This window comes from Vulpes lagopus, chromosome 2, assembly GCF_018345385.1.
Source record: "Vulpes lagopus strain Blue_001 chromosome 2, ASM1834538v1, whole genome shotgun sequence".
NCBI lineage: Eukaryota > Metazoa > Chordata > Mammalia > Carnivora > Canidae > Vulpes > Vulpes lagopus.
Window position 1 is genome coordinate 45,173,115 of NC_054825.1, and position 25,392 is coordinate 45,198,506.

The following is a 25,392-nucleotide window of genomic DNA, read 5'->3' on the forward strand; positions in this document are numbered from 1 at the left end:
CTCATTGTAAATAACTACTCATTTTGTACCTAATTAGACACTCATTTTCTAATACAAGGCCTCCGTTTTCACTCCAGGTCCCAGAGAAGCTGTATCAGCTTGTTACACTTAATGCTATTTTTACACACATATTTCCTTGCATAGGCACAGAATATCACTGGAAGGATACAAAAGAAATTAGTATCAGTAGTTGTTTCTGTAAAGGGGGACTAGGACATTGGGTAACACTTCATCATAAATCACTTTTTATCTCCTACATATATTACCTATTAAAAATGTTTAGTTAAAAATAGGGGGTGCCTGGGTGGCTCAGTTGAGTGTCTGCCTTCAACTTGGGTCATGATCTTGGGTCCTGGGATCAAGCCCTGTGTCAGGCTCCCTGCTCAGTGGGGAGTCTGCTTCTCCCTCTCCCTCTACTCCTCCCCCAGCTTGTGCTCTCTTTCTTTCTCTCAAATAAATAACTAAATAATTTTTAAAAATTTAGTTAAAAATAATAAAAGTGAGGGGATCCCTGGGTGGTTCAGAGGCTTAGCGCCTGCCTTGGGCTCAGGGCATGATCCTGGAGTCCCAGGATCAAGTCCCTCATCAGGCTCCCTGCATGGAGCCTGCTTCTCCCTTTGCCTGTGTCTCTGCCTCTTTCTCTGTGTCTCACATGAATAAATAAATAAAATCTTAAAAAAAAAAAATAAAAGTGGAGAGACATACATACACATTGCTAGGCAGATATGATTGTGCAAAAAGGTCAATCATAACTCTTTTAAAGTCTACAAATTCAATTAAATGCCATTTAATATTCCAAGAGAAATTTTAAGAATATCTGACAATCCAAAAAAAAAAAAAGAATACCTGACAAGCTGATTCCACAGTATATCTCGATGAAAAAAATTTTAAGAAAAATAATTTTTTGTAAAGAACAAAACATGGTATCTTAAAGTATCAATATAATAACTGAAACAGTATAGTATTAATGTAGGAATAGACAAATTGATCAATAAAACAGAGTTTAGAAATAAGACCTATGTAATTTTGGAAATTTAGATTATAAAGAGGTGATATTTCAAGTAACTGGGGGGACAAGAGTATTAGGCCAACAGGTAATCCATTTGGGAAATATTATCATAAAAAGAAACTTCCAGATGGATCAAAATTCAAAAAGTAAAAGTAAACTACAAATAGAAGAAAATGGGAAAGAATTTCTTTTTTGAATGAAAGGGAGCAAGATATAATTCCAGAAGAAAAAATCCCAATATATTTGACTAAGTAGAAATAAAAATTTTCTGTACAATGAAACACACTTTAAAATTAAAAACAGGGAGTCCAGGTGGCTCAGTGGTTTAGCTCCGCCTTCGGCCCCGGGCGTGATCCTGAGGTCCCAGGATTGAGTCCCATGTTGAGCTCCCTGCTGCGTGGAGTCTACTTCTCCATCTGCCTGTGTCTCTGCCTCTCTCTCTCTCTCTCTGTGTCTCTCATGAATAAACAAATGAAATCTTTAAAAAAAATTAAAAACAAATACAAGGAATGTTCATGGCAGCTTTAAGTTGCCAAAATTTGGAAACAACTCACATGTCCATCAAAATGAATAAACAATTATGGTATATTCATGCAGTAGAATTCTACTCAGCAAAAGAAGGAATGAACTACTGATACATACAACAGGATGGCTGATCTGAAAAAGTATGCTGAATGAAACAAGCAAGACAAAAACAAAGTGTGTACCATGCAAATTTATGTATGTAAAACTCCAGAAAATGCAAACTAATCTATAATAACAGAAAACAGACTCATGGTTACTTGGAGATAAGGGAGTGCAAAGGACAGGTGGGGAGGGATTATGAAGAGGCATCAGAAAACTTTGGGAGTGATAAATAAATTAATTTAGATAAATTGTGGTGGTAGTTTCACATATGTAAACATAAAATTTATCACCTGTACATTTTATTTTTATTTTTTCACCTGTACATTTTAAATATGTGCAGTACATTTGAAGCTGCTAAAAAAGAAAGGCAAAATATTTGAATAAATTATTTGTAATTCATGTCAAAGAACTGATATTCAGAATACATTAAAAATTCTACAAGTAAAAAAACATTGTACAGTAAGAATGTACGAGAAAATAAAAACAGGGATCCCTGGGTGGCGCAGTGGTTTGGCGCTTGCCTTTGGCCCAGGGCGCGATCCTGGAGACCCGGGATCGAATCCCACATCGGGCTCCCGGTGCATGGAGCCTGCTTCTCCCTCTGCCTGTGTCTCTGCCTCTCTCTCTCTCTCTCTCTCTCTCTGTGACTATCATAAATAAATAAAAATTAAAAAAGAAATTTTAAAAAAAGAAAATAAAAACAGTCAATAAAAATATGAAAGATGTCAAACTTCCTATGAATTAAAAAGTAAAATAGTATTTTTCCCCATCTTTATTTGCAGACTATAAAACTTAATGGCTCCAATACAGGGGAAGTTGTGAGGAAACCAGTAGTCCCACACTACTGGTGAGTAAATAAACTGATTCCAACTTTCTGAATGGCAACCTAGCAAGATGTATCAATATTTAAAACATGAATGCCTTTTATTTTAGCAATAAGGGTCCTAGGAATTATCATAAAAGATAAAGTGTACAAATGTATATGCATAAGAATGTTCATAGCAGTGTTATTTATGATAGTAAAACACTAGATACCATCTAAAAATTTTAGTGGGGGCCTGGATAAACAAATGCAAACACTGGGATTTGCAGGGGCCAACAAATTATGTTCCATTTTTACTAATAAAGTTTTATTGGAATACAGTCATGCTTATTAGTTTAGGTACAACCTAGAGCTGTTTTTCTGCTACAATGCCAAAAATGAGTAGTTGTGACAGAGGCCAAAAGGCCCACAAGACCAAAACAAGTTATCTAGTCCTTTAAGAAAAGTTTGCTGATGGCTATATGCCACTATATATAATGTACATTTGTATATCCTGACACAGAAATATGTGACCATGACACCTGATCAAAAAACATGCAAAAGCCAGAACGAATGGTATCATTTCATTTTTTAAAAAACGCTATTTATGAAATAGTTTGAAATACATAAATTAAAATGTTAATCACAAAGCTCTTTGTGGGTGATGAAATTATAAGCGACTTTTCTTTTTCTTCTTTATACTTTCCAGATTTCTCTTGCTTTTGCAAAGGGAATATAAAATATAAATTATTCCTTGTAATCTAAAAAGAGTGATAAAATTATTTTTGTAGTATCAATTTACATTCTGGAGAAATAATTTTATAATCTCATTATGGAAACCTTGAATAAATGAATACAGTTCTCTGAAGAATAATCCAATCAAACTCAGTAAATGATCATTAAGCTTATTCTGAACTAATTTTTCATCTCCAAAGATGAAAAGCTTGTTCTTAAACATGTTCTTGATTTATCAAACTGCTATTGACATATTTTTCACTCCTTATTACTCATGAAAACTCTCCAAATTGGCCTAGCTTAGAAAAATCTTTGTATACTTTGTCTATGTGCAAATTAAAGCATACATATTTGAAAATTCCACAAAGCAGCTAAAAATAAGCATTTTAGTTCTTAGTAGAACTTTAGTAAATCACAAGTTTCAGCAGTTCAGTACAAAGTAGAATATTTATTTTTCAAACTGCTGACCCACTGAGGTACCAAGGGGAGGCCAGTGGCTACAGTCAACTTTGGTGTAGGCACTGAAAAAAGACACTGTCAAACTGACTTAAAGTTAAAATTGGTCTGCTTTTTATTAACCACCATGCACCAGCATTCTCAACAATGTCAATGATAAAAGACTCTTCCCCATCAGAGCAGACTACTCTCATTCCTTTGTCAGTTGACCTATTGATGTTTTATGAAATAAATTTTTAAAAATATAGAATAGCCACGTGCAGAAGAATGAAACTATTCTCTTACACCAGACACAAAGATAAACTAAAAGTGACTGAAAGATCTAAATGTGAGACAAGAATCCATCAAAATCCTAGAGGAGAATACAGGCAACACCCTTTTTGAACTTGGCCACAGTAACTTTTTGCAAGATACATCTATGAAGGTAAGGGAACAAATGCAAAAATGAACTATTGGGACTTAATCAGGATAAAAAGTTCTGCACAGCAAAAGAAATAGTCAATAAAACTAAAAGACAACCTACAGAATGGGAGAAGATATTTGCAAATAACCTATCAGATAGAGGGCTAGTATCCAAAATCTGTAAAGAACTTACTAAACTCTACACCCAAGAAACAAAAAATCCAATCATGAAATGGGCAGAGACATGAAGAGAAATTTCACCAAAGAAGACATACACATGGCCAACAAGCACATGAGAAAATTCTCTGCATCACTTGCCATCAGGGAAAAACAAATCAAAACCACAATGAGATCCCACCTCACACCAGTGAGAATGGGGAAAATTAACAAGACAGGAAACAACAAACATTGGAGAGGATGTGGAGAAAGGGGAACCCTCCTGCACTGTTGATGGGAATGTGAACTGGTGCAGCCACTCTGGAAAACTGTGTGGAGGTTCCTCAAGAAGTTAAAAATAGAATTACCCTACGGCCCAGCAATTGCACTACTAGGAATTTACCCCAAAGATACAGATGCAGTGAAACGCCGGGACACCTGCACCCCAATGTTCATAGCAGCAATGTTCACGATACCCAAACTGTGGAAGGAGCCACGATGTCCTTCCACAGATGAATGGATAAAGAAAATGTGGTATATATGGACAGTGGAATATTACTCAGCCATCAGAAAGGATGAATACCCACCATTTGCTTCAATGTGGATGGAACTGGAGGGTATTATGTTGAGTGAAGTTAAGTCAATCAGAGAAGGACAATCATCATATGGTTTCACTCATATGGGTAATATAAGAAATAGTGAAAGGGATTATAGGGAAAGGAAGGGAAATGAGTGGGAAAAATTAGAGAGGGAAACAAACCATGAAAGGCTCCTGACTGGGAAATGGACAAGGGGTAGTGGAAAGGAAGGTCGGTGGGGGGACGGGGTGACTGGGTGACGGGCACTGAGGAGGGCACTTGATGGGATGAGCACTGGGTGTTATACTATATGTTGGCAAATCAAACTTCAATTAAAAAATAATAAAAAATATGGAACAAGAAGAGAGAGAGTGGGGTTAAAAGAAAACAGTGCTTATCCACTCACACTATGTTTTGTAAAATATTTGCTTTGAAGATTATAATCTCTATGTAGAGATTATAGATATAGATAAATAGAAAGATGTAGGATTCTATCTATCTATCTATCTATCTATCTATCTATCTATCATCTATCTATCTATCTAATCTATCTATCTATAACTGCGGCAAAACACATATTCTTACTATTTTAGTAGTTAAAAACGTTTAAAAACTACTGGGAGAGAATAAAGAACCCCATGAAGTGGCATATACTGCTTAAAGAGTACTCAACTAGGAATCAGTTCTGGGCTTTTCATTCTAGCTCTGTCTTCATGTGTGTTTTGTGACTTTCAGGGAAATTACTTTTCCTTCAAAGGATGTAAGACATATGCATGTGAAAATTCTGTTAATTCAAAGGATATTTAAAGAATTTTCTAAGTATACCCATGCAATGGAAATGTAATAAAGTATAGATTATATTTTGTGAATAAAAGTGCTTGATGACATTTCTACTATAATAAAATTTCTTGGCAAATAAAAATGTCTCATAATTCCAATGTCTTCCAAATTTTTAAAATTCAGCAGCAACTATTGTCAGTATCCCAGGCTGAAGAGGAAATTTTAATTTGGGGACTTTGAGAATCTTTATCACTCAGCAGATTAGTAACAATACCTCCTCCAGAGGTTTTTTTTTTTTTTTAAAGATTTTACTCATTTATTCATGAGAGACACACAGAGAGAGAGAGAGAGAGAGAGAGGCAGAGACACATGCAGAGGTCGAAGCAGGCTCCATGCAGGGAGCCCGACGTGGGACTCAATCCTGGGTCTCCAGGATCACATCCCGGGCCGAAGATGGTGCCAAACCACTGAGCCACCCGGGCTGCCCCTCCTCCCAAGTTTAATAAGAGAAAAAGAGAACTAAATTTTGTGGACTATTAGGTATGAGTCAGGTATTATAAGAATATAAAACTTTATTAAATTTCTTTAGTCTCAAAATATAAAGTGCATTTACATGAGAAGTATAATTATGTTATACAATCAGTGGAAATCAGTCATTATGCTCCCCTGAAAAGGGCTGACAATAATAAACTCTGGCCAATGTAACAACTTGCTTACATACTATTTTCTCACTTTAACACACTAGTGTGATTGGTGTGTAATCTGCAGTTCTCTTTGATCTGGAGCTCAGGGCTAATGCTTCACAAATAATTTACCTCACGTTATGGAAATGAAAAATTCTCAAGGGTTTTGGAGAAATGGTATTTTACGTCTGTTAACATAGTGATTAGATTTTATAATTAGATTTTAAAAAATACTTGTAATTAGATGAAGACTAATATACTAGGCCCATTTAATTATTTACAGATACTATGAAATAGTAGTTTATGGAGGCAAGCATATTTGGAATTGAATTGTAAATTACTGATATTTCATAGCACATTTGACACTATTCCTTTGTTTCTTCAAGAGAATTTCAAATACATTGAGAAAAATTTCAAATACAAAAATAATAGAAGTAGTAATGATAGCTAAAATTTAACTATTTCTAAAGCCATGTAAAAGCAAAGGCCTAAAATTATTAAAATTTTAAATTTTAATTTTTATTATATAAAAATACATTAAGAATATTTTAGAGAGGGGCAGGAAAGGCAGAGGTAAAGGAAGAGAATGTCTCAAGCTGACTCCACGCTGAACACAGAGCCCAGTGTGGGGCTCAATCTCACTATGTTGAGACCACAACCTGAGCTGAAATCAAGAGTCAGATGCTTAACCATCTGTGCCAGGCAGGCACTCTAGTATTTTAATTTTTCTACTTCCCATGTCTTTCAGGTACCAATAAATGGACAATTCCTTAGCAAAATAAAGAATTCTCTAATATGAGTGACAAACAGATGCATCATCTATATATGAAATCAATACTATTTAGAAAATTTAGAGAATTTTGCAAGATACAAAAATGACCAATAAGCAGATGGTAAAATATTCAACATCATTAATCATCAGGGAAATGCAAATTAAAACAATACAAGCCATTACAAACCCACCAGGATGACAAAAAAACTGACAATCCTCAATGCTGGTGAGGATGTGGAGCAAAGAGAATTCACACACATCGTTGGCAGGAATATAAACTGGTACGACCACTTTGGGGGAAAATCAGGCATAACAGGAATACTCCTTATCGGACAAAAAAACACAGACTCCTAATACATGCAACATGATTTGTGAAAGAAGCCTTATATAAACAAGTACTGATAACACGATCACATACAGCTTTGGAATAGGCAAAACTAATACACCCTGGGAAAAAACACAAGAGCCAACGCCTCTAGGGTAGTAAGGAGAGGATCTGCTCAGAAGAGACATGAGGGAACTTTCTACCATAATGGTAACATTCTATATCTTGACAGGGATTTTGGTTATACAGGAATACATATCTGTTAGAACACATTAACAGTTCACGAAGATTTACACATTTCACAGTGTATAAATCTTACCTCAAAAGAGGTAAGATTTAAAAAAATTTTTTAAAAGAACCACAAACAAAATATATGTTATTTAGTTAATAGTATGAATACTGAAGTGTCTGGATACGTTTGCCACCTACTCTAAAACATAAAAATTAAGATGGATGGAGTGATAGACATGTGATACAGCAATTACAGTAAAATGTCAATTGAATACTCCAAGTGGTGGGTGTTTGCTGTAAAGTTCCTTCAACTTTTTTATTAAAAACTTTCCAACACACAGAAATGCTGAAATAATTAGGGAAGATTTTTTTTCCTCAGGGAAAAGATATTCTTCAACATCTCATGCCTCTTACAAACAAGGAAATTACTAGGATTAAGAGTTCTGAAAGAAAAAAAAAAAGGACTGCCATCTTAAGACAGAAGTAGAAATGGGTGGTAAAGATCAGCATCTTGGGCACCTGGGTGGCTCAGTCAGTTAAGGGTCTGACTCGTGATTTTATCTCAGGTCATGAGCTCATGCGTTGTGGGATGAAGCCCCATATTGGGCTCCACGCTCAGTGGTCAGTCTGCTTGAGATTTTCTCCCCCTGTTCCTCCCCCAACTCGTGCATGCAATCTTTTTCTCAAGTAAATAAATCTTAAAAAACAAAACAAAACAGCACCTTAACAACTGATTTAGTCTTGACAATGACACAGAACACCTAGCTGACTACAGACATTTCTCAATATTTCAAAGTTTACAAGACAAATTCTGTCCATATAAATTACGCTTCAAAACTATAAAAGAAAACAATTTAGGCTTGTGATCATTACTGAACTTTATCTTTCACATAAATACACCTTTCTTAAAGAAATTGGGGTAAAACTGACATATAATGTCATATTATTACTTTCAGGTATACAAGATAACGGTTGATACACATGTTATCAAGACATGATTACCAACAATAATTCTAGTTAATTACATCCATCACCACATATAGTTACAAACTTTTTTCTTATGATGAATACTTAAGATCTGCTCTCAGGAACTTTCAAATATATAATATAGTATTATTAACTATGTCATCATTCTATATATTATATCCCTAGGATTTATTGTAAGTAGAAGTTTGTGACTTTTGACCACCTCCACCCATCTCTCTGTCTGTCTGTCTGTCTCTCTCTCTCTCTCTCACACACACACACCCTCTGACAACCACCAGACTATTGTCTGTATTATGATTTCAGGTTTTCTGTTTTTGATGTTTTTTTTAAAGATTCCAGTTAAGATCATATAGTATTTCTCTTTCTCTGACTTATTTTACTTATTAGCAAAATGCCCTCAGGGTTCATCCATACTGAAAATGGCAAAAAACAATGTTTAAATAAAGTCTGCTGATTATTTCTGATGTCAAGAATTCAAGGAATACATTTATCTATTAAAAACAACTAGTGTCAGTTTTCTTCTACTTTCTGAGCAAGAATCACTGAAAGCAACTAGACAAGAATGAGTCTCAAAGACAAAGGTGACACATAATAATACAGCTTTTATCATCTTGGACAAGAAATCCCTAATTACTTCACTGTGTCATCCCTGAGGATGAAGACTGCATCCTATTTGCCATTTTATCTCCAGTAATACTAGATTCTGTCTTCTGCTTAATTTGCTTGAAAAATATCTCTGCTATTACTTTTAAGATAGTAACTGAAATGCTTTATTTATTATTTTAAAGACTTTATTTATTCATGACACACACACACACACACACACACACAGAAAAAGAGGCAGAGACACAGGCAGAGGGAGAAGCAGGCTCCATGCAGGGAGCCTGATGTGGGCCTCGATCCTGGGACTCTGGGATCACACCCTGGGCTGAAGGCAGACGCTCAAACACTGAGCCACTCAGGCGTCTCATGAAATGCTTTATTTATAATCAAGGACAAGAAAAATATTAACACAAGGAATGGAGGAGATGGGAAATGGAGACTAGCCCCATCCTACTCAGCTTCCATCAGACTAGTTCCATGTTTAACCATTTCACATTTCTCACTTACAAAGACCTTGAGTTCCCTGCTTTCCCGCCGCCCTCAACAAAAAAAGTCTGAAAAGCACTAACATGGATCTCACCTTCAGAAATTTCTCCTGACAAAAAGACCAATAAAGTGTTCATTACCATTAGAATGGGGATTGGGAAAAAGCAGAACAGATTTAGTTTCATTTAGCTTTTTGTTAGCTATTCTTAGAATTTAGATCAATGTAGGGCAGTTAGATTTCAGATACATTGAGGGTAACTGCTGTATTGATATGATATTCTTGTTGGGGTAAGATCCCATTCCTGTGTGTAAACTGGGTTTATCTGAAAGTGTCATCAAAATATACTTAGTGGGGATGGGAGTGAGTAAACAGGGAAGAAATCTACATTGAAGAAGAAACCCATCCTGTTCTTACTAGGGAGATCATCTTGCTATGGACCATTCCACAGCTTCTGAGTCCAATTTTTCTGAGAAGGTGGTATTTTTAATTCATGAAATTACTCTACTTTTTTTGATGTTCCTAATTCTCACCATCAGCTCTTTAATGAAGAGGAAGATAACTAAAACCATGAGAATGGGAAGTTTAAGAAACTCCATGTATTTAATTTGAGACTTACTACCAATATGACTAAAATTACTAAATTTTCTTTTTTGGCATGAATCTCTTTACCAAATCTGGAAAACTGAACAGTGCCCCTTGAAGTAAAAGAAATATAGTTGGTAAAATAGTAAATAATATATGGAACCCATTTCTTCAAAAAGACTGAACATATAACAGATTGAAGAACAGATAGCTAACATTAGTAAGAGACATGGAGTAAGCTAAGCTTGAAATTCTGAGGTCAAGACAGACAACTTTACTAGGAAGTAGATTAATGCCAAGGATGACAGTCAAACCCTCTCACTTGTTTCTGAGCTGGAAAAGGCATGACTCTTTCCATATTGCTGTTCTTTTGTTCTTTAAATAAATGCTGAAAAATGTTTACTAATATTTCATTCAATCTGCCAGAGTAGACAAGCAGGCACGCAGCATGCATGGACTTAGGTGAGAGCCTAAGAAGCTGGATTGGGCATCAGAGTGGCATGTGATTAGCCTGCCTCACGGATAACAAAACATGGAGCCAAAGATATCTGGTGGTTATGGCATAAAACAAACCAAAACAGAATGTCACCTGAGATATCCATTTGAATGATCCAAGGAAGAAGTAGACTCTAGGTAAATAGGCATAAAATAAAACAAAGAAAGAATCAAGTGAAGAGCATTTAGATGGAAAGGAAAGATTCTCTGAACCCCAGGGATATTAGGTGAGGCATATTTATTAAATGCCCACAAAGTACCAGGCACTGTATTAGGCATCTTTCTTACATCACCACTACAAAAAAGGCATTCTCATCTCCGTTTTACCAATAAGAAAAATGAAGCTCAAGTAAATGGATTAATTTGCCAAGATTACATGGCCAGAGACTGGCAAACAAGGACATGCCTCCAAAAACACAGCTCTCTTCATAATACCATGTTTCTTCTACGAGGCGCAATGCTGATCTCTTAGTGGTCTTACAGAAACCAGAGATCCATTTCTATACTGTGATTCCTGCTTATTTGTCCCACAAAGTTTCCTCCTGATTAGGGTCATTTGGTAACATAAAAGCACAACAGAGTTCTTCTCATGCTGCACTATGAGTTTGCACAGGTAGGATCTTCAAGCATATGAATGGTTCTTCTATTTTGCAGCATTTTCATAGCCAGAAACGATGTGTCTCTATTCCACATAAATCTAGGTTCTAATCTTACATCATATTTCATTTTATTTCATGTGGCTATTCTTCATCTCTTCTAGAATACCTGCAGGTTATCTTCTGAAGGTGGTTAGTTACCATGGAAATGAGGTTATTGTACTTCAGAATAAATTTACATAACTATTAGAAAATTATTTCAAGCTTGTGAAATATGAGATTTACCTGAAAGCGAACATGGCCACTGATGTGATAAAATATGTGAGAAGCTGCAAACCAATTTAAGATGATTCAGGTCCCAATACAGGACTATAAAACAATTGTAGAACAGTCTCTAATTTACAACAATGACTTCAAAAATAAAACATCTATGAAGTGAAATTGCGAAATATTCTGGATATTGATAGCAAACTATAAAAATGTCCAAACATCTAATCCACTTGTTGTCAAAATGTAGTGTCAGGCACTATATTAGGTGCACGCCTGTCCTCAAGGAACTCAGTCAGGTAGGAGAAAAAGATAAATTGAGGAGAAAAAAGCCTTAAATGTGACAAGTAAAGTGAGAAAGATATATTCAAGGTGTCTATATATAAAATCAAAAAAGGTGGGGAGAAGATGGGTGTGTAAGCAATGGGAGTAAACAGGAACAAGAGTTTCAGAGCTGAGGAAAGCCAGGCAAGAGGGTAGAAAGAGGAAAACTCTAGGTTGAAGGGACAGCACAAACAAAAGAACTAAATGGGGTTTCTAAGAAGCTAGCTGTTGCCCTTGAAATTAAAACACCATAAGAAGAAATGGCAAGGGGCACCTGGGTGGTGCAGCTGGTTAAGTGTCCAATTCTTGATTTTGGCTCAGGTTGTGATCTCAGGATGGTGAGACTGAGCCTCCCATTGGGCTCTGCATTCAGAATGGTCTATTTGGGATTCTCTCTCCCTCTGCCCTTCCCACTCATGCACGTACACACACACTCTCTCTCAAATAAATAAGTCTTAACCAAAAAAAAGGAGCAATGTCTATACCGGACTGATCAGGCTCAGACTCTAGTTCTCTCTCTGCTTGATATTCAGAAGAAAAATGACCCTCATCAAGATAAGTAAACATTCAGTATTCTGAATATATAAGATTTCAAAAGGAAGACATGTAAGGCTTCTTGCTAATTAATTTGTGGTAATTTGTAAAAGAAAGTCAAAGGACATGACCCAATTTATACCCTAACTTTATGACACAAATATTATTTAATATATTTGAAGCATTTAATGTTGTCATTTAATAGTCTTCTAAAATAGGACTTTGGGGATCCCTGGGTGGCTCAGTGGTTTAGCGCCTGCCTTTGGCCCAGGGTGTGATCCTGGAGTCCCAGAATCAAGTCCCACATCAGGCTCCCTGCATGGAGCCTGCTTCTCCCTCCTCCTGTGTCTCTGCCCCTCTCTCTCTCTTTCTCTCTCATAAATAAACAAACCTTTTTTTTTAAAAATAGGACTTTTGTTAGATGCATAGGGTTCTAATATATGGATAGGACATAATTTATTTTACCAAACACCTATTTATTGTTGGCCATTTAGATGGTTCATAATTCTTTTCCATTAAGTATGTATCACTCCAACAAATATATATCATTACAATTTCTATGCATAGGTCTTTGCACACATCCTGAATTATTTCACTAAAAGAAATTGCTAGAAGCAGAACTATGGGCCAAAGGATGTGCAAATTTTAAGACTTCTGATTATATTATCAAACCGCCCTAACAAAAAGGTTACAATAATTTGTACTACTACCAGCAACGTATAAGAATCCTCATTTTACTGTAATTTTGCCAAGAGTAGATTATTATTTTAAAACTCTCCCTAGGGGTGGCCCCGGTGGCACAGCGGTTTGGCGCCGCCTGCAGTCTAGGGCGTGATCCTGGAGACCTGGGATCGAGTCCCATGTCACGCTCCCTGCATGGAGCCTGCTTCTCCCTCCTCCTGTGTCTCTGCCTCTCTCTCTCTCTGTCTATAATAAATAAATAAATCTTTAAAAAAAAACTCAAAGCAAAAAAGGGGCTACTTTAATTTGCATTCCTTCTACTATTCATGAAGTTGAACTTTTTCAGATCAACTTTCCACTTCTGTCTTGTGTCTGTAAATAGATTACTTTCTCTTTCCCCTTTTTTCAACTGAGGCATTCATTCAGCTCTTGTTAATTTATAAGTTCCACTTTCATATGTGGCAATTATTTTCCCAAGTTTTTAACAGAAAGATTTTGATCATTTCTGCTATTCTGAGGAATGATTTGAAGAAAAACCAGGTTAGAACAAGAAAAACCCATTAGGGTACTAATGAAGTAGCCTAGGAAGGAGATTAACTGAACTTGAACCAGGGAATAAAGACAAGGAGAAAAAGAACCAGAATGGGATGTGGGAAGAAATAAAAAGGACTGAAATGATCAAAAATGATTCCCATGTTTCTAGCATGAGGGAAGAAGTGGGTAGTAACACCACAAAGGTAGAGAAAACCAGAGGAAGAAAGGAAGAAAGTTAAGTTCAACTTTGGACATGTGAAGTTTGAGGGACCTGTGGGATACCCAAATAGAAATGTCTGATGCTCAGCAAGGGGTCTGCTCGAGGACTTGGGAGTTATTGTTATATAAGTTATATCAGAAAACACAAGCATGAAGAACTGTCAGTTGAAGACAGAACTTTGTAGAACACTAATATTTTAAATGAGAATGTTAAAAAAAAAAGATGCTTATGAAAGAAAAGCATAGGAATAGACAGAGAAATAAAAGGAGAAACAGGATAATATAGTGTTATCAAGACAAAAACAGTGGGGCATCTCATGAGGTTGGAAGTAAAGATGAAGGGATTCAATGTACACAGTCTTGAACTACAACAGCAAATAAGGAATATAAGGGTTTTCAAGCACCCATTTGGAAGAAAGCACATCTCTAATGGCTTATGGGAGGCATCAAAAGGTAAAGAATGGCAATTGATAAAAACAATAGAGAACTGTTTATAAACATAGGTATGTATGAATGTGGCCTCAATTATAGAAGTTAGCGTAATGATTCATCTTCCTCCAGAATAACCTTTAAAAGATTTTTTTAAATCTCAGTTTCTTTTACACTAGAAATCTAGGAAAAGCAAGGTGCAAGGGAAAACATGAGTAAGAAAGTAATCACAAGGGGATCCCTGGGTGGCGCAGCGGTTTGGCGCCTGCCTTTGGCCCAGGGCGCGATCCTGGAGACCCGGGATCGAATCCCATGTCGGGCTCCCGGTGCATGGAGCCTGCTTCTCCCTCTGCCTGTGTCTCTGCTTCTCTATCTCTCTGTGACTATCATAAATAAATAAATAAAAATTAAAAAAAAAAAAAGTAATCACAAACATTAAATCATTTTAGTTATCACAGTTAGCAATTTTACTACAAAGTTTCACTCATTCAATAATTATTTGCTGATAATCTATTATGATAAGTCATAGTTATTAATACCAGTCCCTGGGGGTTTTTTAAATATAAATTTATTTTTTATTGGTGTTCAATTTGCCAACATATAGAAAAACACCCAGTGCTCATCCCATCAAGTGCCTGGGTTTTTTTTAAAGTTTATTTTTAGTAACCTCTACACCCAACATGGGGCTCGATCTCACTACCCTGAGATCAGAGTCACATGCTCTACCAACTGAGCCAGGCAAGTGCCCCCAAACCAGTCCCTGTTGATAAGGACTTTGGTCCAGCAGTAGTGGGAAAAGGTATATAAATAAGTCAATGAGAAACACTACTGGTAAAAAGGGAACTATTTTGAGAGACATCATAATTACCTGAGGGTGAGAGGATGGTTATGAAAAGCTGCATAGCAGAGTTAAAATCAGAACTAATCTTGATGGACTATGAGAAAATTTTAACTGGGGGAAGGGGAGTGAGGATACAGGGGACCAGTGCTATCAAACTGCATGTTCAGGAAACTATATGTAGTTTGGTAAAGATGACCTCCATTTCCATCCCAGGCTCAGGGGGAAGGGTGCCAGAAGTTTACCGAATTAATCCTTATAAAAACTTATTGAACTGATAAAAGGAACATAACTTGCCCATGTTCACATAGCTAAGTAAGAGACACAAATGAGACGTAAGCATGCTGGGTCCATTAACAATGAAAAGGGCACCCCAGGTGGCTCAGTGGTTTAGTGCTGCCTGCAGCCCAGGGCGTGACCCTGGAGTCCCGGGATCAAGTCCCGCATCGGGCTCACTGCATGGAGCCTGCTTCTTCTCTGCCTGTGTCTCTGCCTCTCTCTCTCTCTGTGTCTCTCTCATGAATAAATAAATAAATAATCTTATTTAAAAAAAAAACAATGAAAAAGTTGCCTTTATATGAAGAGTCTGGTTATGTTTTATATATATATGCCAGAGGGAGTTTATTTTATCCTAAGCCAAGAGAATTGAGAGTTCTAATAAATGAGAGCAGACTACTATAATTCATCAAGAGCTAAAAGGAAGTGAAATCAAGCAGAAGACTGGCAGAAAAGAAGAGATCACCGATCACTGTCTTAATGTAAACAGAGCTCAGAGCAGGAGCGTAAATGTAGAATGACATTAGGCTCTGACTTCAGAGAAAGAGCATAGAATATGACAGATTTGTTATAAGTACTAACAAAGTCTAAGAGGTGGCCAATTCAGAATTTATCAATTTATCCCACAAGAATACAAATGGAAAATTTTCTTCTTTTTTGTGTGTGGGGGAGGGAGTGGAGATGTGTATCACAGACCGTTATGAATGTTATAAGAGAAAAGGAAAAATTCCTCTTTAAAAAAAAACAACACAACTCATGACCAATGGGTGTTATCAGCTGAGATGACAGGAAATACACGATGAGCTAATTCACGTCACAGCATGTGTAGAAATCCCCGGAGTTAATGATAAAACAATAACTTTGAAATATTTAACAGATGAAGAATGAACTTATAACCTTTTTCTGCATTAACACTCACTATGGCATTTCCTGTGGCTGTAACTTCTTAAAAAACAACAAGTTTGATAGGTATGACCATACATATATAGAAATAACTATATAAATGTGTGTGTAGGTATACGTGTCCATGTATATAACTCCAGCTATATCTCATAAACTGCTTTCCCCATTTGAAAAAGAAAATACTTTCATGGGACAAAGTTCAAAACAAAATTTTCCAAACCTTTTTTTTTTTTTTTTAGACATAATGACTTCTTATCTGTAAACAATAAAAAAGAAAAGACCTCATGTGACACACATTAACAGTACAGGTTCAGTTATTTTAACTACCATCCAGATTAAGAAACAGAACACACCAGAGGTCCTGTTGTTCCACATTTAGTCACTACCCTACCTCTGTCCAAAAGTAATCACCAACCTGATTTCTCAAAAAACAGATTAGTTTTGCCTGGTTTTTAACTTTATAAAAATGGAATCATACAGCCTATATTCTTTTGTGACTGGCTTCCTTCTTTCAATGGTGTTTGTTTTATCGATGTTGTTGAATGTAGCAAAGGTCCGTCAATTTTCACTGTTGATAATATGTCACTGTAGGATTAGAACACGACTTATCCATTCTACTGCTGATGGGTGTTTAGCTGTTTCCAGCTTTGATTTACTGTGAATAAGGTTGGTTATACTAGATAAGAGTATGAGAATATGAGATGGAATAGAGAATACTATTGTGTGCTTTTTGAAACATGTATTTATACATTTGATACATGTATTTATACATCTAGAATACTAGATAGAATATGAGAATACTATTTTTTAAATATGAGAATACTATTGTGTGCTTTTTGATACATGTATTTATACATTTCTGGTGTATATACTCAGGAATACAACCACTGTATCATAAGATATGTTTGTACGTGGTTTCAGCAGATTCTGCTAAACAGTGCTCTGAAGTGATTTCATCAGGGTATAGTCCTACTAGCAGTACATCAGAATGGTCCTCATCTTAGCCAACACCTGCTATTTATTATTCTTTAATTTTAGCCACTCTGGTGGAATACAGTATCTCACTGTGGCTTTTACTTGCGTATCTCAGAGACTAATGATGATAACCACTTTTTCAAAAGTTTAGTAGCCACCTGGAGATTTGGGAGGTAACCGCTCAAGTCTTTTGCGGAGTTTTTAATTGATTTATCTGTCTTTGTTTACCTTGTTAATCCGTTAAGAGTTCTTTATAGAGCGTACATCAAGAGTTGCAACTTTTTGTGAAAAGGACCAGATAGTGAATTTTAGAATTCATGGGTCATGTGGTCCCTGTCATAACTATTCATAAAATCAGTCACTGCCAATATGTAAATGAATGTGACTGTGTGCCAGTAACATTTTATTTATGGACAATAAAATAGAATTTCCAAAATTTTCATAGATCATTAAATTATTCTGTTTCAACCATTTAAAACTGTATAAACTACTTTCAACTCACTTTGGGCAGATTTGGTGTATAAGCTGTAGTTTGCACACTCTTGGTCTAAATAAAGACTTCTGTCAAGACTTAAGTCTGTCAGGTGTTCATCAATGCCATTATGCTCTACAAGGAATTAATTCTGGCTCTGCTGAAACTCTCTATTTTGAATGTTTTTTCCTGTTTTATGAATTTTTGCTCTTGTCATTACTTCCCTTTTTCTATTTCCTTTGGTGTTAAGTTTGCTATTCTTTTTCTTTCTTTCTTTCTTTTTTTTTTTAAGCTTTTTGAGATGGATAATAAATCACTGATTTTCTTTCTTCTCTTCTAATACCTGCATTTAAGGCTATAAATTTACTCTAAGCATCCCATAAATTTTGATAGGTCATATCTATATCAAACTACTTCCTAATTTTCATCATCATTTCTTTTCTGACTCATGGATTATTTCAAAGTGATTCACTTAATGCCCAAACATAAGATCTACAAGTTACTGGTTTTTAAAGTTACTTTTTTTGTAATTAGTTTCCAACTTAATTTCATAGTAGTCAGATGTATAGAATTTCAATCCTTTAAAATCTGCTAAGAATTGTTCTATGGTCACTATGTAGTATATTTTAGTAACTATTTCACAGGCATTTATAAAAAAACCCATTTTATTCATTTGTTTGGTGCAGTATCCTATAAATGTCAATTATATTGCTAATATCTTACTATTCTCCTGAAATACATTATATGCTTATTTTTAATTTTTGGTTATTTTTTCCCAATAATTCTCCATCAAATAGTATATATTATTGTGCCCCCATACTTGGTATAGTCAAAGTTTTTAGTTCTGGGTTATCACTGATATACTTTTTCTTTGGTTCTAGCCTTTTAAAAAACGTTTGCACTTTCCCAAGTTACTACTGCTGCACAGCAAACCAGCCCAAAACTTAGTAGCAGGTGGCATAAAACCACCATCATTTTCTTATGCTCACAGATCCTTGGGTCAGGAATTAGGACAGCACAGAAGGAATGGCTTATCTTGCTCCCTAATGTCCACAAAACTTGAATGTGTGAGGCTGACTTAGAAAGCTGGAGGCTCAAATCAACTGGAGACTTCTTTATTCATATGTCTGGTCCCTTGATTAGATGACCTGCAGTGGGCTCAGTGGAGCTGTCTACCAGCGCACCTACAATGCAGCCTTTCCTGTGGCTTGGGCTTCGCAAGCATGGCAACTGGGTTCTGACAGGGAAATCCCAGGAAGTGACTAGAGAGAGGTAATTCCAAAAGAACCAGGAGGATCGGCATGGCCTTTTACGAGCCTCAGAAGTCACAGGACACTACTTCCGCGATACTCTATCTGTGCAAATAGCTCCAAGTCCACTCAAATTCAAGGGCAAGAATATAAATCCCACTACTCATTAGGACTGCCAGAGAATTTCGGGGCTGTGTCTTACGACTCCCATATCTCTTGTAGCATTTCTGGAAGGTGTCTCTTCTTAAGTATGTATTCCAAAAGTGTTTTCAGTGTATATCTTTGTATAGCAGACCTTCTGAGGTCTTATGTGATGAGAATTATTACACATCACATTTTGGATGGATATAAATTCCATGTGGATTCAATGTTCTTTTCTTTTAGCACATTAAACACATTATTCCATTCTCCTTGAAATCAGGTTTCTCAAAATCAATGATAGGTACAATCTAATTCTTGTTCCCTTGTAGGTGATCTGCTCTTTGTCACTGGAAGCTTTTAGAATTCTGTCTTTGTCTTTGATATTATCTGTCACTTATGGGTCCAAGGATGGGTTTTCCTTCTTACTTATACACAGAAGTCTTTAAGTCCTTTCAGACTAAGGTCTTCCATTACTTTCTGAGAAATTGATCTTAATTATTTCTTCAAATATTTTCTCCTCCCTCTTTTTCTCTATAGAATTCTAAGATTCCTATTTCTCTGGATAGAAAATTTTCTAAATCTAACTTTCATGCCTCTTCTGTATATTCTATGTGTTCTCTTTATCATTTAATGTTGCATCTCAGAGTTTTTCAGCATCATTTTCCAACTCATGAGTTTATCAGCTGTACAACTTCAACCATCATCTAGTCGACTGTATTCTTTATTTTTACATTTTTCATACTTAATATTTCTACTTGGTTCTATATTGTTATGCTTTCCTGTTTTTGCATAACATTGCTAATAGCTTTCTAATCTCCTGAAATGTATTTGTCACATTCATATTTAATTCTTGGTCAATCTTTTCCAGTAACTCTACAGGAGATGGTATATGTTATTCACTTTTTTGTCTTTCTCTGAGAGTAACTACTATTCAGGTGAGTAATTTGGCAGTAAATTGTTTTTTTGGGGGGGAACCAGTCACTGTCTAATAATATATATGGTTACAGGACCTCACTATATCTAACCTGGTGAAACGGAGGGGCGAGTAAGCCTCAGCGCAAAGAGCCCCAGGGACCTCAGAACTACTGTTGTTTACTCCAATCTGCCAGGCATTCCACAGACATTTCCTCTGGTCAGGGTTTCACATTTGAACTCTTAGGGAGAAACAACACTGGGCACAGAGTCTTCCTAGGTTGAAACCTACCAATCTGGGACTTTGGAAGGGCTGAGAAAAAGAGGTAGTTATCCCCTAAGGGTAGTTAGTCAGGCCATACTCATTTATATTCATGCCATCAGAGTCCCAGCAGATCTTTTGAATAATCATGGAGCTCTGGGCCACTGCTACTCATTTCTGTGGTGAAAGAACACGGAAAGGCAATCTCAAGGCAACACCAGTGAGAAATAACAATAGAATTTAAGAGCCTTCCAATCTATTTTCTCACTGCTTCCTCAAGCAGTCCTACACCTAGGCTATAGCTACCACGCCAACACAAGGCTCCCCTCTCCCATAAACACAGACAGATTCATAAGACCCTTCATCTCCCCACAACTTCCCTCATTTCTCTATTTTCTTTAGAGCTGATCTTGGGTGAAGGAGTCAACAGCTGGGACCAGTTTCACAGGAAATGGAAACCAGCCTAGAAACTATTATCTATATCAATGGTGTAGAACTTTTGTTCAATTTCAACCACTCATAATCCAGTTCAGAAATGAGATGCAAGCAGATAAATGAAAAGTTAAAATTTATTAATACAATATTGTATTACCATAAATTTACCCTGGGGCATCTAATTTAAAGAGTAATGATAAGTACTTCCTAATTCTTTCATGGACACATATAACAAACCTACCTTCATACCTTTGAAAACACATTTATTTTTTCTAACTTTTCATCAACCATGGATTTATAAAGCATTGTGCATAAATTTTGGGGTAAATTTTAAAAAAAACTCAATAGTTCTGCTCATCAATATTTCTGACTTCTAGGTGTCTTTAGGCACCACAACTCCCCAGTCCTCTACTGCAGATCAAAGGCCATGGCAAGCACTCTCAAACACATATGTACTACTATCAGTCTCAAGCTGATGTGAAACTGTATTAGAAATAGACAAGTTAAGGGCACCTGGGTGGCGCAGTGGTTGAGCATCTGCCTTTGGCTGAGGGCATGATCCCAGGGTCCTGGGATCAAGTCCCGCACCGGGCTCCCCACAGGGAGCCTGCTTCTCCCTCTGCCTATGTCTCTGCATCTCTCTCTCTCTGTGTCTCTCATGAATAAATAAAATCTTAAAAAAGAAAAAAAGAAATAGAAAAGTTAGTAGATACGATGTTTTTTCAACAGCAGGCAAGAAATGAAAGGATCTAACCTCGAACCTTACACATCCTCCCCACATGAGGTTAGAAAGGAAGAGAAAGAATCGAATGGACAGCTGATAAAACATGGTAAACAAATGAATTTGGTTGTTCCCTAAAATAAAAGTATCAAAAAAGCTACTTCAACCTTAAATTTCACTGAAGAATACAATATTTAGTACTGAGGAGGTAATGCTTTTGCTCTATTCTATACTGGTAAGATGTTATCAATAATAATTTTCAGTTCTCAACACCATCCCACATACTCTGGAAATCAAAATCTTTTCAATTTTTTTGCTTATACAATGACTGGGGAAAATTGTATCTTTTAAACTTGTATTTTTCTCACTACTAGTATGAGTGACTATTTGCCGATAAAGAAATGCAAACAGGGGCAGCCCAGGGTGGTTCAGGGTAGTTTAGCGCTGCCTTCAGCTCAGGGCCTGATCCTGGAGACCCAGGATGGAGTCCCACATCAAGCTCCCTGCATGGAGCCTGCTTCTCCCTCTGCCTGTGTCTGTACCTCTCCCTCTCCCTCTCTCTGTGCCTCTCATGAATAAATAAATAAATAAAATCTTTTTAAAAAAAGAAAAAGAAATGCAAACAGCTAATAAACTCTTCTTTGTGACCTGCGTGTTCATATTCTTTATCAATTTTCCTTAGGTTGTTTCTTTTTTTATAATCAGTTTCTGGAAACTCTATTTTCAGGATTTTGACTCTTTCTCAGTTATGTGTTATGACTATTTTTTCCTAGTCTATCACTTGCATTTAGCCTTTATTTAACTCTTCTATATAACTTGTAAAAAAATGTGTATGTTGTCAACATTTGTTGGTTTTTCTTGACATGCTCTTTTCTGTTCTTTCTGAGACTGTCTTTTCCAGCATAGATAATACAAACATTAAACCCATATATTCTTCACTTTTTCACATTCTGACCTTTGGTTTGAAAGGAGGGATCCAGCTTTATTTTCTCCTGCTTGAAAATCTATTGTACCAATACCCTTTAATAAATAAACGTTCTTCCCTCTGAACTGAATTGTGACTTTTTAAGCTCCATTATTACTTGTAACAGCTGGATTTTATTCCTTTTGGTTGCCTCCTCTTGGGCCAATACTATACTGCTTTGATTAAAGAAGGTTTGTGGTAATTTTTAACATTTAGGTTTCTTCACTCTTGTTCTTTCCTCAGTTTTCTAGACTATTCATTTAAAGAGGATTTTCTCTAAGCACAAATAAGATGGAATTAGGTACAAATTATAAGATGTATGTATTATATTACAACTAAAAAAATGTAGTTAATACATAGGAAGAGTCTTAATTCCATACAATAAATAAAAAGCACCACCACAGGGACAAATGCAACTGACATGTCTGGCAGACACTAGGCCTCACATCTGAGGTTAATAACAAGGCACTTTACAGTGGAGGAAACCGAGGCACAGGTAGGAAATGGAAGACAGTGTTAGGCCAAGAATCTGTCTAATGGTAAAAACAAAAAGAGAAAAGATATACTAAGAGAAGCACAGGGACCAAATAAGATGGAGTTCACTAATATTTTATTTGTACGATTCTGCCCACACAAAGAAATAAATTGGTCATTCTACAACTAGTCATAGCCAACCTTCCACCTAGCCAAGAATAATGGTTAAGCTCAAGTGGGGCAATAGTTATGTAATTAACTGTAATAGTTATAGTCTAAGGCTTGCTCTTTTGATTTTCAGAGATTATGAATCTATCCACAAATAGCCACAGAGAACATAAATATTCTGTGCTTTTGCCAGCATAGAAGAACCCCAAATAGTCTATTCCCTAATTCATATCCCAAACAAATTTATTTTTTTTAATTTTATTTATTTATTGAGAGAATATATATGTGTATATATAGTGTCCTTTGGTGACTATCGGAAGTATAAATGTGGCTATCATTCTTTCTACTCTGAAACCCACCAGTGAACCAAGAGAAACAAACTTTCATAAAAAATATGAAACAATTCTAAACCACAGATCACAAAGTATTCTATCAAATATAATACAATTTGAGACAAGGTAATAATGAATATCATGAGCCAAAATATACCTCTACATATCCAAGCAATGTTGAATTTTCCTGCAAATAACAGGAAAGGTCTTAAAATTTTTTATTTGAAACAAAGATAAAAAGAGGGTGTAGACAAATTATAGGAGAGATAGCAAATATTCTTCTGAGGGTACATTTCAATATGGAGGAAGAGCAAGGGACATGGGGATAAAGAAGAGATTATGCAATGTTCATTTTCTCTGACTTCTAAATCAGAGAACCTGTAAGGGAAGATGCTGTGATGACCAGGATTAGTTAAAAAGAAAGAACAAATCATCAAATCATCAAAAAGATGACCAAGATACACTGAGAGACACAGTGCGTTCTGTCCTGGGCAATCTATTCTCCCGAAAGGAGGGAACACAATGCTTAGAAGATAAATGGTTCTAGGTCAGAGTACAAGAAGTCCCTGTGAGAAAGCATCCTGAGACAAGAAAAGTGAACTAACTTTCCAGATTCCCCAGAACACAGTCTTCCCCATACTACTACCACTACAGATAATATCAATAATTAACTGGACTCTTTACCATTTTCTAGTCACATATTCTAGGAGTTTTACAAATATTAACTCTTTTAATCTTAAAAACAATCTCAATGGGGTAAGTACTCATTATCTCCATTTTACAGATGAGGTAAATGAGGGTCAGGGAGGTTAAGTAAATTTCCTATAGTTATATACCTAGGAAATATAAGACCCAGATTTTAAGCCTAAGCAATCTAGTGTAATGCTCAGCGTTTTAACTACCACACTGTATTGTCTCTTCTACTTTAATGTTATTTAGCAAACCCATAAAGCACGCAGAATTTATTTATACAGGAAATATTTACATACCTTGTACTGTAAGTTCTGCTTGAGCTTCAATTGTCTCATTCCCATTATCAGCTATACAAAAATAAGTTCCTGCATCATCCTCAGTTACATCACTGATCTCCAGACTACCACCTGCCAGCAATACCAATTTTTCAGAGCTGCATAAAAAAAATATTGACACATTTTAGAAATAGGAAAATAATACCCAAGAAACTCTCCACATAAAACAGAGAAAACACTTAAGAAGCATTATTATTTATGTGGCTACAGAGAGACTAACACTAACATAAAATTAGCAGAATTTATATAGAATTCCAATAAAAAATATATGTAAAAAATCTTTTTAAAATTTATTGTCTAGTAAAATGTCTACAACTAAAAAAATAAAATAAAAAAATAAATTAAAAAAATTAGCAGAATTTAATTTAGTCCAATTTGCTTTGCTCATATTTTACATGCATAAATATCACAAACACAAACCAAAATGTTACAATGAATTATCTCTAACACTTACTAGTATTTTTTTTTTTTGAGAGAGAGAAAATTTTTGCATGAGCTTGAGGTGAGGAAGCACAGGGGAGAGGGAGAGAATCTAAAATAGGTTTCACACCTAATGCAGAGCCCAATGCAGGGCTCAATCTCACAATCCTGAGATCATGACCTGAGCTGAAATCATGAGTCAGATGTTCAACCCACTGAGCCACCCAGGCACTCCTCTCTCTAACACTTCTAATTATTTTCAAAGATACGCTACTATTATAACCTATTCCACTTCCCACAATCCATCCTTGCCTCTCAACTCTGCCCAATTTCTCTGCAAATTATGCAATTTTGAAGTCTGGACTCAATCGGAGAGTCACTCCAACTACAGCTATGCCACACTGAGAGGACTACTGGAGAGGGTAAAATGTCAGATCAGAAACAGAGTCATGGGGTCACAGTGCCTACAGAAAGTTTCCTATGGTGGCTTGGGTAGGAAAGGGAGGAGAAGAGACAGGGAAGGGAGG

General features: G+C 36.1%; 1 protein-coding gene across 6 annotated transcripts in view; it reads right to left on the reverse strand.

Annotated features, from left to right (window-relative positions):
- The window catches only part of NEO1 (neogenin 1), a 234,951-nt gene that overhangs the window by 115,711 nt on the left and 93,848 nt on the right, over nt 1–25,392 (reverse strand). For all 6 annotated transcript variants that reach the window (XM_041742737.1, XM_041742741.1, XM_041742738.1 and 3 more), the window contains one exon: nt 24,407–24,543. In XM_041742737.1, the coding sequence (XP_041598671.1) occupies nt 24,407–24,543 (137 nt within the window). The remainder of the gene's footprint in view (nt 1–24,406; nt 24,544–25,392) is intronic.